This window comes from Protomyctophum bolini, assembly GCF_963924005.1.
Source record: "Protomyctophum bolini genome assembly, chromosome: 1".
Taxonomy (NCBI): domain Eukaryota; kingdom Metazoa; phylum Chordata; class Actinopteri; order Myctophiformes; family Myctophidae; genus Protomyctophum; species Protomyctophum bolini.
In genome coordinates, this window is record NC_137862.1 from 49,341,795 (window position 1) to 49,357,019 (window position 15,225).

Sequence of the window (15,225 nt, forward strand, 5' to 3'; positions counted from 1 at the left end):
TCCCCTGGAGTCACCGTATGCGATAGGTCACCAATTACATTGTAACAGTGTATAATGTTGATTGAATCGGGAGAGACGCTCCACGGTAGAATGTGTTTCGGAGTCTCAGCCCCGGTGGTAATTAACTGCGCGCGTATGTGGCTCACTGTCGGACCCGATCTGTGCTCCTCTGCTCCAGAAGAGCGCACATTTTTATTCTTTTGAGTGTTTACCAGTGAAAACTAATTTGGACCAAATGTGCCGAAAAAATGAGTCGGAGTCTTCCCATCCTCGCTTACTTTATCACTTTCATGCACTGTAAGTATATTAATAATATTATTTCTGAATGTTGTGTAGTGTATAGCTTATATACAGCATCTTTTTATAAATGATTTGCAAGACCACATGCAGTTATTTCGGTGCATGTCTTGTTGACTAATAATTATATAAGTCACACTTGAATCTTCAGGCAGTCAGTCTAATGTTTTTCATCGTGGTGAAAGTTAGCCTATAGCCTGTATGTAGAATAAGGTTCAAAGACGCTTATAAGGTATACTGCTGTGCTGTTTTAGATAACAATAATAACATCACGCTTTAATGTCGGTGGAACTAGTAGCTCTGTAGCTTATTCAGTTAGATCCATGGTTAACTTAAAGTTCAAATGAGGTAATCCGATTTTTGTACAGACGATTCAGTGAATTCATGCAGTCTTGTTGCCATACGTATAGCAAGCATCGCTGTTATACATGTAGGCCTACTCAAAGTAGAATACCCCCCAGGCAGGGAATGATCCTAATATAGGCTACTGCACGAGGGAAAGTTGGATATGTTACCCACCATGTATCATGACATGAACAGTTCTACTGAGTCTGCAAAAAAGGTTTTCCAAGGGAAATCACATCATCAGTTACTGTAGGAATAAAAGATTGCACCTTGTGGTAGGCCTATATGTATTAGGCCCAATGCCATGGGCATGGTACCTAATATTCTGTAAACTAATTTTATAAGCACTATTAACAAGTATAAATCAAAGTAATTATTGCATTTAAACACACTATAATTCAAGGCTGACATGGCACTTCTTGTGATCTGGGATTTTATTTCTACACTCAGATGACTGCATGCTAGAAAATGAGAAAAGGAAGAAAATAATTAAAGCTCTGTCTTCACACTAACATTTGGGTTTCACACACACACACACACACACACACACACACACACACACACACACACACACACACACACACACACACACAGGAGAAACGGAATAAACATTATTGTAACATCACAGGTTTTTACAGGTGTAAAGAGAGGAGTGAAATTTGTACACACTTTATGCATCCTTGGGCACATATAGTACCGTACTTTGCTTGCGTGTGTCTGTCTGTATGCACTAAAGTACAGCACCAATTCTAGACACATGCACAGACTGAGCAGTGGACTGTCACAGCAGACAGATGATCAGTCAGTAGATACAGTATAGTTGGAGTGGCTTTGGGAGTAGAGTGGGGTCGAGTGATACGACTTCAAATCAATATCACGATTAATGAACGATTAAAAACAAGTGAATCTCGACACGTTATGAGCTTGCGGACCAGCTATACTTCCACTATTTCCCCCATGACACCATTGTACGACAAAGTATAATACAGGGTGGTTACACAGACTAATTTGTTAATTAATAAATCCATTCGATTTTTTTGTCGATTCGTTGAAATGAATAAAAAATAGAACCCTGAGGTTATTAGTTGTCGGTTTCAATATATTTTCGGCTAATTGGCCAGCTCTAGTTTGGGGTGAGGCAGAGCATGTCTCCCAGGGCTTTAACAACATGTCATCTGTTGAAGGCATAGCCTTGGAGGTCCCATTGTGTCACATGGACTGGAGCAGGGGTGGGCAACTTTGACGATGGAGAGGGCCACTATATTTTCCACACTCACTCCAGAGGGCCACATTGCATATTAGCCTAGTAATGTCATAGCACTGCGACACGTTTTGAGCTTGTAGATCAGCTATTTTTTGCTAACCCTAACCCTGAATACGTTTTTTTTAATTGGAATCCTGAAAAGTAACATTTGTATTTAATTTCAAATGCAATTTAGTTATAGTTATGTTAACTTTATGAACTAAATACCGAATACATTGGACATAATTTTTTTTTTAATACTAGTCATCAAGCTACATATATAAACTTACCGGTAAGTAATTAAAGCAGGTCATGTTTGCATGTTTGGAATTGTAACAGCTGAAATCAATAATATATCAGTATTCTGATATAAACCTGCGGACCGCATTAAGTGATGGTATGGGGGCCGCATGTGGCCCCCGGGCCGCCAGTTGCCCATGCATGTATGGACTGGAGCATCAGCCAAATGGCTTAGAGATTTACAAAAATATTATAATATATTATAATATCAATCATATTAAGCCTATATGAAGCCATCCAGAGTCCTGGTGAGTCATAAAACCTGTCTTATACAAGAGCCAGCAACCTGAGCATGATACTAGTTTGACAGAGAGTGGGTTGTTGTAGAGAGTGTCAGATCATAAGGTTAAATCAGGTGAGTGTGACGAATAGCCCAGGTTTGGTAATAACCACACATATTAAGTTCACTGAATGTTGAGCTCACTATAGCTCTCTCTCTCTCTTGCATTCTCCCATCAATATGTGCCCCACCTCTTTGGAGTGATTTTCTCGACTATACACTCAGCGAGGTGACTGTGACACTGTGACTGAGTCTGCAGTGTCAGGGCATCAGTTATTTCCTGGGAAGAGGTATAGTGCAACCTCTATCCATCCTGCTTTGAATGGGTAGTGTTCACCATCGCTTTTAATCAGCCTTCTCTTCACTCTGACCACGGGCACCATTTATCAACAAGGGGCGTGGGCGGACTTCATGCGCTGGGACTCACTCAGGGCTTGTTTTCATCTCAGAGAAACAACTGGTAATGTGGCTGCATAGGCAGCGGTGCAGGCAACAGAAGATTCATTAACATGCTGTGTGGAATTATTACCCTCAACCCCGTCTGAAGTTAATTATTCATTGAAATGTAGCTCAGAGGTCCTCGTAACATTTGCGTCTACCTCAATGTTGACGACGTAGCAGCCCCAGGGCCCCTGGTTGGTTCCTTGGAGGACTGGGTAACTACATGATGCTGTGTGTATACACGGTGAGACCTTCAGGTAAAGGTCCTACAGGGAGAGTACTGTATAGGACAGTGTTGTCGTTTGTTCAGTTCATACAGTATGTGCTATAAAGTATGACACATAAGCAGCAAGCACAGGGCCAGATGGCGGTTTACTGCATCAACAACAGGTCCCTGTGCAGGGCCATAAAACATGCTCCATGAAACCACATCAAAATAGACGAGGGGAAATCGCAGTGGCACAGGGAAATGGGAACAAGTGGCATAAGCTGCAAATCCCATTTTATCACTTTGATGCAAATTGCACAATGGGACGTTGGCATCTGTTTCATGTGCTGTATCTTGTCCATGGATAACATGGTTAATACCCGAACCAAGTGTATGTTATCATCATAGGTCAGACTGCCCTTTGTTGCATGTCACATTTGCTTGCTTTAAGTTAACCATGTGAAAATAATAATAACTTAAAATAGGAACAAGAAGTAGAAAAAAAGAAAAAAAATGCTTGTCCACTGTTTGACAAGCAATAGTTTGACCTCCTACGTTTTGAGTTCAAAATGTTGCTAAATAATCAATTAAATGAATGCTTAATTATTATTATGGTAGTTGGGGGTTAGGCGTCTTGCGCAAAGGACACTTCAAACACTCATGTTTGACACATTGCTGGCCAGGCCTGGAATCGAACATCAAATACTCTCCCTGGCTGTGACGGCTTGAATTCATGGAGGATTTGTGTGCCTTAACAGACCTTAAATAGAATATGATTGAATCTACAATCACATGTATGATGAGGAGTGGTGTGTCCAGGTGAAGTAGCTTTGCAAACTTATCTACATTTACAACCATTTGCGTTTTAAAGTTTATTATTTTTTATTGTCAACCCTAAAATAGGGAGTCGGGACACACGGTTATAATAATCCTTCCTTCCACCACCAGGTACCAGCTGTGCAGATTCGGAGGAACGTCTCATGAACTGGCTGCTGGGAAAGGATCGCTACAACAAGCTGATTCGCCCAGCCATCAACAGGACAGAGAGGGTCACTGTCAAACTCCAGGTGTCTCTGGCACAGCTCATTAGTGTGGTGAGCTATATAGTACTGACTGTATATACCCAATGCCACAATACTAAGCCAGACGTGATACTGGAGTGTGTGTGCGTGTGTGTGCATGTGTGCGTGTGTGCATGTGTGCGTGTGTGCGTGCGTGCGTCCTCCAAAAGACCCACAATAAGAAAGAGAAGGGGAAAAATAAATACATGGTCAAAGAAAGAGACAAAGGGCTCCATTTTCATCACCACTAAACCCCTTATCCCTAAACTTCTTTGCCTTTTTTTTTGTTTTACTATTTTGCAAAACATTTCTGAATAGTTGAAATGGCCAGTCTACAAGCTCACAACGTGTCAATGTAGATTGGCTAGTTGAACTATTCAAAAATGTTTTTCAAAATAGTAATAAAGGCCAAGAAGTTTAGGGATAAGGGGTTTAGCGGTGGACGAAAATGGAGCCCAAAGAGTGAGGATCCCCTCTGAGACTTGAGAAGCCGGTTAATTCCATAGCTTTAGCTGCTGCTATGTCAGGGCCCTGGATGGATGGATGGACGGCTAAAGTAAAGGACAGGTCTGTCGGGCTGTGATCTCTGCCTCTGATTGAAACTTCAGCACATTGGATTAAAAGGGGCCGTAAACCTGCTGTTGCCGCCGACAGGCTGGCAGTGCATCGGGAGGCAGTCTTTAGATTTACTGTCGGGAGTCATCCCCATGCTGCCTGCAGTACAATCCAACTAAAGGCTCATTCACAACCTCCATTTATGAGCTCCTACTGTCGTCCTCGCGGTAATTGGCATTTGGTATCATGTTATTATTGAACCTCTATGTCATGTAGCCGTATAATGAGAATGCCATCAGCAAACAACAAGTAGGATATTGTTTTTGTTTATTTTATGAATAGAGCTGGACGTGTTCAAGGCAGCGAAAGAAAAGTGAGGCATTAAAATATAATAAAAAAATAATGTCCTACAGTAGTCACAATGAGTATTGTTTATTGCATAATTAATATGATTTTAGGATATTGATTTTTGTTTAGTTTTTTCTTTTCTTTTTACTAGCATAAGTTATCCTTGATGTTCAGGTTCGGCTTGTTTTCCGCATGCTTCCTTCTTAAACTATAGGCAACTAACAATCTTCAAAACCCTAGAAAATGTAAATGAGAAATTGCAGACTTGTGTGATGTCTGCAAACAATCCACAATCACTAGAACGAGCTGACAGGGAATCAGCACAGCGCCTTTGATGGCAAGAATCACAGACTTCACCTTCTCCCTTTTAAAAAGATATCTGTCATAATATTTGAACTTGAATACTGTACTCAAGTACCGTATACTTTACTTGATTATTACCTTTAATGACTTTTTCTCCACTAATTTAAAAGGCAAATATTGTACTTTTCACTCCACTACATTATGTAAAGTGTAATTCATTTCCAAGTCCATCCATCTTCAATCGGCACATGTGACTTATTCATTGGAATGCCTTCTAAGGGCAGCATTCAATTTCATTGGTTCTCGTACCCGCCTTCAATCGCTTATCCATCTGCTGAACCACAAAATAGTTTTAATAGTCAGTTCAATAGTCTAGTCACACAGTCAAGTGTCACTTATTTTTAGTCACTCTACTTTTTCTAAGTATTTATTAGTATTTGGGTGCACAAATGGAGACAGGTGAATTCCATATAAATGCATTAATTTGAAATATTTCAGTGAAAATACTGACCAGAATTTTAAAACTTGTAACCAACGCCTCCACCTACTACACAAGCTCAACTCCTTTAGAGTGAGCAAACATACTGTATCATGGAAACAGTCTATAAGAACCTGATAGAGGTAATCTTGACTTTTAATTAACATGGCAATGTGGTTTGGCAATCTTAATGTGAAAGGAAGAAGCAAGCTGCAGCGAATAGTGAACATAGCCTCAACAATCATTGGGAAGAGACAGAAACAATTAAGTTGTATCTACAAGGAAGAAAGCTGTCAAGATAGCAAATGACCCCTCTCATCCACTCTGCAGGGAGTTTGAACTACTTCCCTGGTAGACGGTACAAAGTACCAAAAGCTAACTGTAACATCTTAAGAAATTCCTTAATTCCTAATGCCATTAAGGCACTAAATGTCTCGCTAGATTTGTTTTTAATGTATTTGCCACTGTTGTCCTGCATTTTTGCCATGAAGATAATTGTGTAAGTGTTGTTGCTGTTGTTGTTGCTGTTTGTTGTTACTGTTGTTTGAGACCGAAGACAAATGTACACATTGTGGACAATAAATTAAACTAACTAACTAGCATTACTGTTTCTGTTCCCAGAATGAAAGGGAGCAGATTATGACCACCAATGTCTGGCTCACTCAGGTAAGACTTGAAATATCTCAAGGTCTGTCAAGATTAATCACCAATTACATTTCTCACACCTTCTTCCATCTCTTGTTAAATGTCCCCCTGAACTTGAATTATACCATGTCCATGCTTTCTCTCTCTGTGGAACAAACCACTTCCATAATTGTGGGCTGAACATCCTTCATTGGAGTGAAGCAAATGTGATCATGAAGCATGTGATTGTTAGTGAGACCGCTCTGCGACACTGTGTAAAACCTTATACTTATACTATACCGAAAATAGCAGATCTACAAGCTCTTAGAGAGCTCTTAACTCGTTGTGAGCTTGTACTGTAGATCTGCTATTTCCCGGCAAGCGACACTGTTGTTGTGTGTATGAGGGACTATACATTACGCATAATGGTCATAAGTGAGAACTCAGACAATCTCTGTCTCTACAGCATTGGGTGGATTACAGACTTTCATGGGACCCATCAAAATATGAAGGCATCGACAAACTACGGATTCCTTCCAGACATATCTGGCTGCCTGATATTGTTCTGTACAACAAGTAAGGAAATAGAATACTACTAATATTGAACTTTCTAGGAATGTGTCCACCCCTAATCTATATACCTCTCTCCCAGAAACCAGAATTAAGATTATAATTTGTGATGCTGTTGATAGACAACTGAGAGCTTCTCCATAGACAATAACTTTTACTTTTTATTATTATGATTTTAAGATGTCTGAATTATTATTTATTCTCTAAGTTTTGTTTCCAGTTGTGAACCAGAAATGACTTCTCTCACAATCACTGTTAGCATCTTTCACAAGTCATTTTTGTGGTTTCGTGGTTCGCAAACCGCTTCTTACATCTGACAAAAATGCACGCACGCACGCACACACAGTCACACACAGTCACACACACACTCTGTGGTGAGTCTGTGATGTTTTATTGCTTTGTTGGAGCATTTTTCATCTTCACAACCATCGATTGGACTTCTCAAATGATACAAATAACCAAGGAGTGGGAGTCCATCAATTCAGGGCTGCTTTCATTTTAAGTGTGTCAGCTCCTTGGCTTTGGTACTGTACATGTACAGTAGGTTTTGTTTGTGAACGACTTCAAGGCCTCTTTCCCCCACTTATCCCTCTGCCCCACAGTGCTGACGGCACCTACGAGGTCACGGTCTTCACCAACGCCATCGTTCAGTTCAACGGCAGCATCTTCTGGCTCCCGCCGGCCATCTACAAGAGTGCGTGCAAAATCGAAGTCAAGCACTTCCCCTTCGACCAGCAGAACTGCACGCTCAAGTTCCGCTCGTGGACCTACGACCACACGGAGATCGACCTGGTGCTCAAGTCCTCGGTGGCCAGCATGGACGACTTCACGCCCAGCGGAGAGTGGGACATCCTGGCGCTGCCGGGCAGGCGGACGGTCAGCCCCCTGGACCCCACCTACGTGGACCTCACCTATGACTTCATCATCAAGAGGAAGCCCCTGTTCTACACCATCAACCTCATCATCCCCTGCGTGCTGATCACCTCCCTGGCCATCCTGGTCTTCTACCTGCCCTCGGACTGCGGCGAGAAGATGACCCTGTGCATCTCCGTGCTGCTGGCCCTCACCGTGTTCCTGCTGCTCATCTCCAAGATCGTCCCTCCCACGTCCCTCGACGTGCCGCTCATCGGCAAGTACCTGATGTTCACCATGGTGCTGGTGACCTTCTCCATCATCACCAGCGTGTGCGTGCTCAACGTGCACCACCGCTCCCCGAGCACGCACACCATGCCCGCCTGGGTGAAGCTGGTGTTCCTGGTCAAGCTGCCCGCGCTGCTCTTCATGCGGCGCCCTCAGAACACCTCGGCCCGCCAGAGGCTGCGTCGGCAGCGCTGCCTGCGCGCCAGGCGGGCCATCCTGGGCCTGGGAGGGGGCGGGGGCTGCTACCCGGGCTGCGGCGGCGGCCCCTCCAAATCGCCTTCCTCCACCGCCCTGCTCTTTTCGGACACGACGACGACGTTCTCCACCCTGGGACACTTTTACAACAAGAGCGCCGCATGCACGCCTCCGCCGGGCTACGGCGGCCACGGGAGCAGGAAGGGGGACGTGCGCTCCACGGAGTACCTCCCCTGCAACAGCGGCTTTCTTTCTAGCCAGGACCTGCGGCAGAGGAGCACCTGCTCGGACTGGCCCGCCGACGTCCAGGAGGCGGTGGACGGAGTGCGATATGTGGCCGATCACATGATGGGAGACGACGACGATCAGAGTGTATGTATATATATATATATATATAATGTCTACTATAAATCTGTCTACGGCAGCAATTCGCAGCCTGAAATGATACGTTAAAAGGTATTCTATTATGATACACTTGAGTCAAAAAGTCCTTTTGCGCATCTACTTTAATGGAGCAAGTCTGGAGCAAGGCAGTCAACATGAGGGGCAAAAAAAAGGAATCCCCTTTTGTGTCTTAAGTGAATTACTTTTTCACCCATTTCATTATGATACACTTAAAACACTATGACAGCACAGCACAGATAGGGCTAGGTTTTATCTAAAGATTGCAGAGCACTTTATAGCAATTCCTCTTCTCAATGAATGTTGTGGCTCACAACATGAAAGAAGATCCACACACTCTAGCTCAATCAAAGGAACCCATCTTCAACCTATCTTCATATAATTGGTTCTCTCCCCCATCGATGTTGTCATTGGCAGGCAGGTAGTCCACAAATGAGACACAGAGTGAGTAGACAGAGATTGTGCCAATCTAGATCTATCTTATAATGAGCATTAGTGAGGCCAATTATATGAAGATAAGTTTGAAATTGGGTGAAGTCCTCCTTTACGTGTCATTTATTGGCACATCCACAATTAAGTGATTCTCATTTTCAGACTTCAAGTCTGCACTTAATCACACGGGAGCTACAGTGTGTGCTGTGTGGACCTTCTTTAATCATTTCATAACTATCTTATGTTTGTCCAGTACCTGCTTTAACCACTGAATCCATATATACTTCCTAATACGCCTGGGTGTCCCCCAGCGGTCTATACTTGTCCCCCTACTTTCCCCCCCTGGCTGTACACCAGATCTCTTTGCTGATAACATCAGTGTGGCAACACATTATGAGTTTGTAATCCAATCGTCTGTAATCCACGTAACTCGAGAACCGTTCGCCCCACCGACTTCAAATTCGACACACAGGGAGTGCGGCGCCTGTTGTCGGTCGGACTCACAGTTGTCCAGAACCGCCACAAAAGGCCTCTGTCCAGGCTCTGGTCCTGATCACCCCTATATCTCCATGAATGGAGCTGGCCTGTTCTGACATCCTTCTGACATCTGATATAGACTCATAGACGCATAGACATATTTGGGCTTGCCTGACAAAAATAACTCCATAAATGGGCATAAAACCCCATAATAACTGGGTGGGGCATTCATTTACAACTTGCATCGTTCCAAGTAGACCAGTACCCAACGGGCACCGCTCTAGTTATGCCAACGCCCAGAATAGGGTTTGTGTGTGACATTTATACGGTTACAGCCATTCACACATGGCAGCTGACACAGGGTTAATATCCTGGCTGAAGCGTGGAGGTCGTTGAACTCCTTCACCTTACATGACCATTTTATTTACGGGGATTATACATTTCACACCAGCGTCATCCCAGTCCACAAGTAGTCTATGTGTTTGTCCTTTAGGCTACAATCAGCCCTAACACTGTACAGCTGCGGCCACAGTGAATTTATGTGTAGCTGAAGTCAGTTGATGTAGGACAGTGCTGACCTGCCTCTGTTTGGTAAACAGGAGCAGGGAGTGTTGGTGTCGGGGTGGACCAACACTCAACGCAGGCCTTGACCCCCTCTGAAGCAGGACGGAAAACACTTAACCTGCCCGGACAGTGGTTGTGTGACCCAACAAATTAACAAAAGGAATTTGGTAATCAATCACTTCCTTGGCCAAATCAATGCAATTTGGAAGTGACCAGGCTTGAGAAATGACCCCTCCTTTACAGAACTGCCAAGGACAGCATGGAGGAGGGGGTTAAAAAGGGTCAATAGCTTTTTCGGTGAATGTTTGAGTAATCTTATAGTCTGGTCCTCCCTGGAATGTAACCTATTTAACCGTGCAGCCATTTTTCAACAAACCATATTCTGTTGTAGCCCAAGAATTAACTTACAGAGAATGTAGACCCTACTGCTTGAGCAATTTTGTTTTAATGCAATAACGGAGATGGAGATGTACATGAGTTGCAAACCAATGCAGTCGAAAGTCAATTGTATTGCACAGCACAGCAGCGTAGGGCTGTAAATATAGACGGAGCAGGCGGTGTGGACTGTGGGTGCCCTGGGGCCCATTGGGTGGGTGGGGGCCCATGGGGTCCAAAATCTGGAGGTCAACATTGACAAGCTGAGTGCATCTGCAAGCCAAGCAAGCAGCCATCGTGCCTTTCGGACATAAAAGCGGCAGTAAAGACAAGAACACGAGGATAAGGTATACCAAAGCTCCCGAAATTAGATTCCTTTTCTTGTCACCAGCAGCGACCCCTTAGCAGCAATGCAGCAGTAGGGCTGGCATCAGCATCTCTGCCCGCAGTGGGGAGACAACAAAAAGATGTCGCAGGTAGCATTAAGGCTGTACATTATTACAACGTTAGTCCTAACTAAGTTTGTATTCATTATCATGGTGGACGCATTGATTATATGTTACGCAAAAATGCACCACCCCCATGAAACAGACTTCCAATCACATGCCCAGAAGTGCTTTGGTAGTAAATGTAAATGTATGTTTTCTCCATGCCAATAAAGCTCTGTTGAATTGAATTGGGAGGGGGTTGTGGGGGGTGGGGGGCATTCTTGCCCAAGAGGTGTGACTGGTATAGAGCGTCGCAGTTCCTCCCCCTTTCAGAACGACGAGTGGCCCGGGAAATGATTCTCCATTAATTTTCTCCATAGGCTTTTCAAAACGTATTTATTTAAAGACCTTTTAAGCGTCGTACGAAGCCAACTCTTGTCGTGACAAATCATGACAACACACACAATATTTTGGACCAAACAAATAATTACAAAGAAGAAAAACAACAAAAAAAGTGTGTTTGTTGTCATGATTGGTCACGACAAGAGTTGGCTTTGTCCGCGGCGTAAATGTCTTTAAATAAATACTTTCTGAAAAGTCTATGTGGAAAATGAACAGGGATTTATTTTCCAGGTCTCTCGAGGGGGCGGGACTGCGACGCTCTATAGGAAGCAGCCACAGCAGGGGGCCTTGCTTATTTAAGTTGGTACAATTCGGACCTACATACCCGTAGATTTGCTGATTCCAGGCTGGTAAACAACCGTACTCGCCCGTAAAATTTACTGGATTTACATGGCCTCTACATTTAGTATATCTGCCCGTTTATCCTTGTTTTCTGCGCAGTGCTGTATGTCCAGCTTTGAGGGTTTGTGTGAATACAAACATTGTCCTAGTACAAACATTGTATGCCATTGACAATGAATGGCCAGTTTTGAGTGTTTGTGCAAACACAAACATTGTGTAAAAACAAGCATTGAAGACAAAAGTGAGGACGCAAATTGTGATTGGCCGGAATGAGATGATGTACTATTATGATAATCACACGGGTATGATTTTGAGTATATACAGGTTTAATGTTTGTCTTTAGTTCAATGAAGGGACATTTTATGTCATAATGTGCCTCATTGCGTCACCATCACATCACCTAATCAACATGAGTTAGACTTTAATATATTAGCGCCCTCACTTGACAGTTATCTCATTAGTTGACTTATTGATTTGATTGACTGTCTGTTTACATTGCTGTGTCAGAGCGCTGTCCATGGTGCTGATAGATAGTTTTCCTTTGTGTGTGTGTGTGTGTGTGTGTGTGTGTGTGTGTGTGTGTGTGTGCATGTGCGTGTGCATGTGTGCGTGTGCGTGTGTGAGTGTGTGTTCATGCGTGCATTCGAGGATCAAGGTGTCTTTATTGTTGCATCTTGTGTAAGGAGCGAATCTTAGCCAATCAGGATGGAATATGAAAAATCACACCAGTCTTATCATCTTACAACATCAATTACAACATAATGTTTGTTTAAGCAACGGGGGCTAGTCCTCAACACAAACATTACATTTCTCTTCATTGTTTATGGCGTTTCCTTAAACAAGCATCGTTGATAGCTGTATATAGGAGGGGCTAGCGCCCCTCAAAGATCTGACAGATCCGTCTTGATCACATAGAGATACAGTAATGATGTCTGTATAGTATAGGAGAGATATGAAAAGAAAAGAAAAACTGTTTTGCAAATATTGGCCTGCTGGTGGTGCTATAACGCAGAGGTTCTGCTCTGGCCTCCAGGGAGTTTGCGTGCAAAGTTTCACACCATTCAGTCCAGTTTACACTAGTATACCTGTAGATAAGCACATGAATCGACCTGTTATAGCGCCACCTTGAGGCAGATTTGAAAAATGTAGGATGGCATTTCTTATTCGGCCTAGTGGGAGGAATGTGCGTTCCAAGTTTCACAGACGCCTGCGTTCATGATTTGAGTCATTGTGTTTAAAAAATGGGCCACTCCTGCTAACTTTGGATTGGAAATCAATCTTATATTAGGCAATCAGGATGTAATGTGAAAAATCGGACAGATCCTTCTTGATCACATGACTATATAGAAAAAATGTGTACCGATTTGTGTGATGTTTGGACTATATCCGTAAATCTGTACGTATGTCACACTTTTTTTTATTTCAATAGAGAAAAAAACGAGTCCACTACTCTATTTGGCATAGAGCAGCGCAAAAGTCGATCACTCTCTGCTGATTTCTGATCGTCTGCACCTTTGTTAAATTGGCGTACACACACACACACACACACACACACACACACACACACACACTCCTCCTCTCTCTCTCTCTCTCTCTCTCTCTCTCTCTGTCGCTCTAATTAATTGGTCTCATGTCACGCAGCTGCGTCTAGATTCTCCCGGTGGATCCTGCCGGGAGCTGCCTATGCCATAGAAAGCATATAGGTGGACTCCAGTATACTGAACAGGTGGCCCTAGCTCCTTCCACTGCCACAGTCCTACTTTAACTGCCAGGCAGTGGGAGGCCTCCCTACCTATAAAGGCTAAGCCCCTCCCACTGGAACACACCACCCTGAATTGATTCCACAATTACACCAGTAACTTCTTCATGTCCAGGGACAAGTTGACAACACATATTATTCATCACATATTATTATGCATCACTTCAATTCAACCAATTATCCACATCATATAATATAAGATAATTCTTATTCTCTATATATACACAAAACACTGTTGGCATGTCCCCTACCCAAACCCACAGTTGGTAGGTGCTCCCTACAATGGAGCTACCAATCAGTCATCAATCATTATAAATACACAGTCCAAAATAATATAATTCTCTGCAACATACACAATAAATAATAATTCTAACTTTAACCCATTTGTGTCTCAACCTTCCTGTTAAATTACGGGGAAGAAATAACCAGAACTTAATACAGGTTCCTCATCAGTGGCAGGGTGAACTGCCACACTGTATTTTCACTATTTTAGAAAGAATATATATATTTTATAAATATGCGGTTAAATCGATTAGTTGTATTAATATAACTGTTGCACCCTTAAACCTGAACTGATATGAACTGTACTGTGTATATAAATGAGTTCATTAAACCTGAACTGATATGAACTGTACTGTGTATATAAATGTGTTCATTAAACCTGAACTGATATGAACTGCACTGTGTGTGTGTGTGTGTGTGTGTGTGTGTGTGTGCGTGTGTGCGTGCGTGCGTGCGTGCGTGCGTGCATTTGTACATTTGCAGGTGATTGAGGACTGGAAGTATGTGGCCATGGTGGTGGACAGGATGTTCCTGTGGATCTTTGTGATCGTGTGTGTGACGGGAACGCTGGGCCTCTTCCTGCAGCCGCTGTTCCAGAGTTCCCTTGTCCCCATCCAACAGCCCAGCTCAGAAACACCTCACATCTGACCTGTTCTGACCTGTTCCATACAGTCACATTATCAACCACCCAACAGCCCAGCTCAGAAACACCTCGCATCTGACCTGTTCTGACCTGTTCTGACCTGTTCCATACAGTCACATTATCAACCACCCAACAGCCCAGCTCAGAAACACCTCGCATCTGACCTGTTCCACATACAGTCACATTATCAACCACCCAACAGCCCAGCTCAGAAACACCTCGCATCTGACCTGTTCCACATACAGTCACATTATCAACCACCCAACAGCCCAGCTCAGAAACACCTCGCATCTGACCTGTTCTGACCTGTTCCATACAGTCACATTATCAACCACCCAACAGCCCAGCTCAGAAACACCTCGCATCTGACCTGTTCCACATACAGTCACATTATCAACCATCCAACAGCCCAGCTCAGAAACACCCCTCCCTAAGGTGTCAGACAAGTTGTCGGGCAAGCTAATACAAATCATATTTATTTTCATTCTGCGGCTGTGCAACTTTGCAAGCACCTGTCCGCCGCTCCCGTCCGCAACAAAAAAAAATAAGTCCCATTAGTCCTGCAATTTTATCGTTTCGTATCGCTAAACCAGCAATATTTCCATTGTGGACTGATCACAGTCACAGATAGAGCAACAAGGGGTTTAGAAGCGAAAGAGTCCGTTGTGGAGAAAAGTCCACACATGCACTTCTCACATGAGTGATTATAGCCTACTAATGATTGACAGGTG

The 15,225-nt window shown here is 43.4% G+C and overlaps 1 protein-coding gene across 1 annotated transcript; it reads left to right on the forward strand.

The window, feature by feature from the left end:
- Window positions 1-249: 249 nt before the first annotated feature.
- Window positions 250-14,656, forward strand: chrnb4 (cholinergic receptor, nicotinic, beta 4 (neuronal)). Its single transcript, XM_080765815.1, has 6 exons — window positions 250-297; window positions 4,063-4,208; window positions 6,481-6,525; window positions 6,950-7,059; window positions 7,656-8,760; window positions 14,335-14,656. Exons 1-6 carry the CDS (start codon window positions 291-293, stop codon window positions 14,497-14,499), a joined length of 1,578 nt encoding a protein of 525 aa, XP_080621941.1. The 5' UTR covers window positions 250-290; the 3' UTR covers window positions 14,500-14,656.
- Window positions 14,657-15,225: the final 569 nt, after the last annotated feature.

Bases quoted from the DNA above. Each gene is read 5' to 3' on its own strand.
- chrnb4 (XM_080765815.1), top strand. The intron at 4,209-6,480 runs GTGAGCTATATA...TTCTGTTCCCAG, and splicing joins TGGCACAGCTCATTAGTGTG to AATGAAAGGGAGCAGATTAT. The intron at 8,761-14,334 runs GTATGTATATAT...GTACATTTGCAG, and splicing joins GAGACGACGACGATCAGAGT to GTGATTGAGGACTGGAAGTA.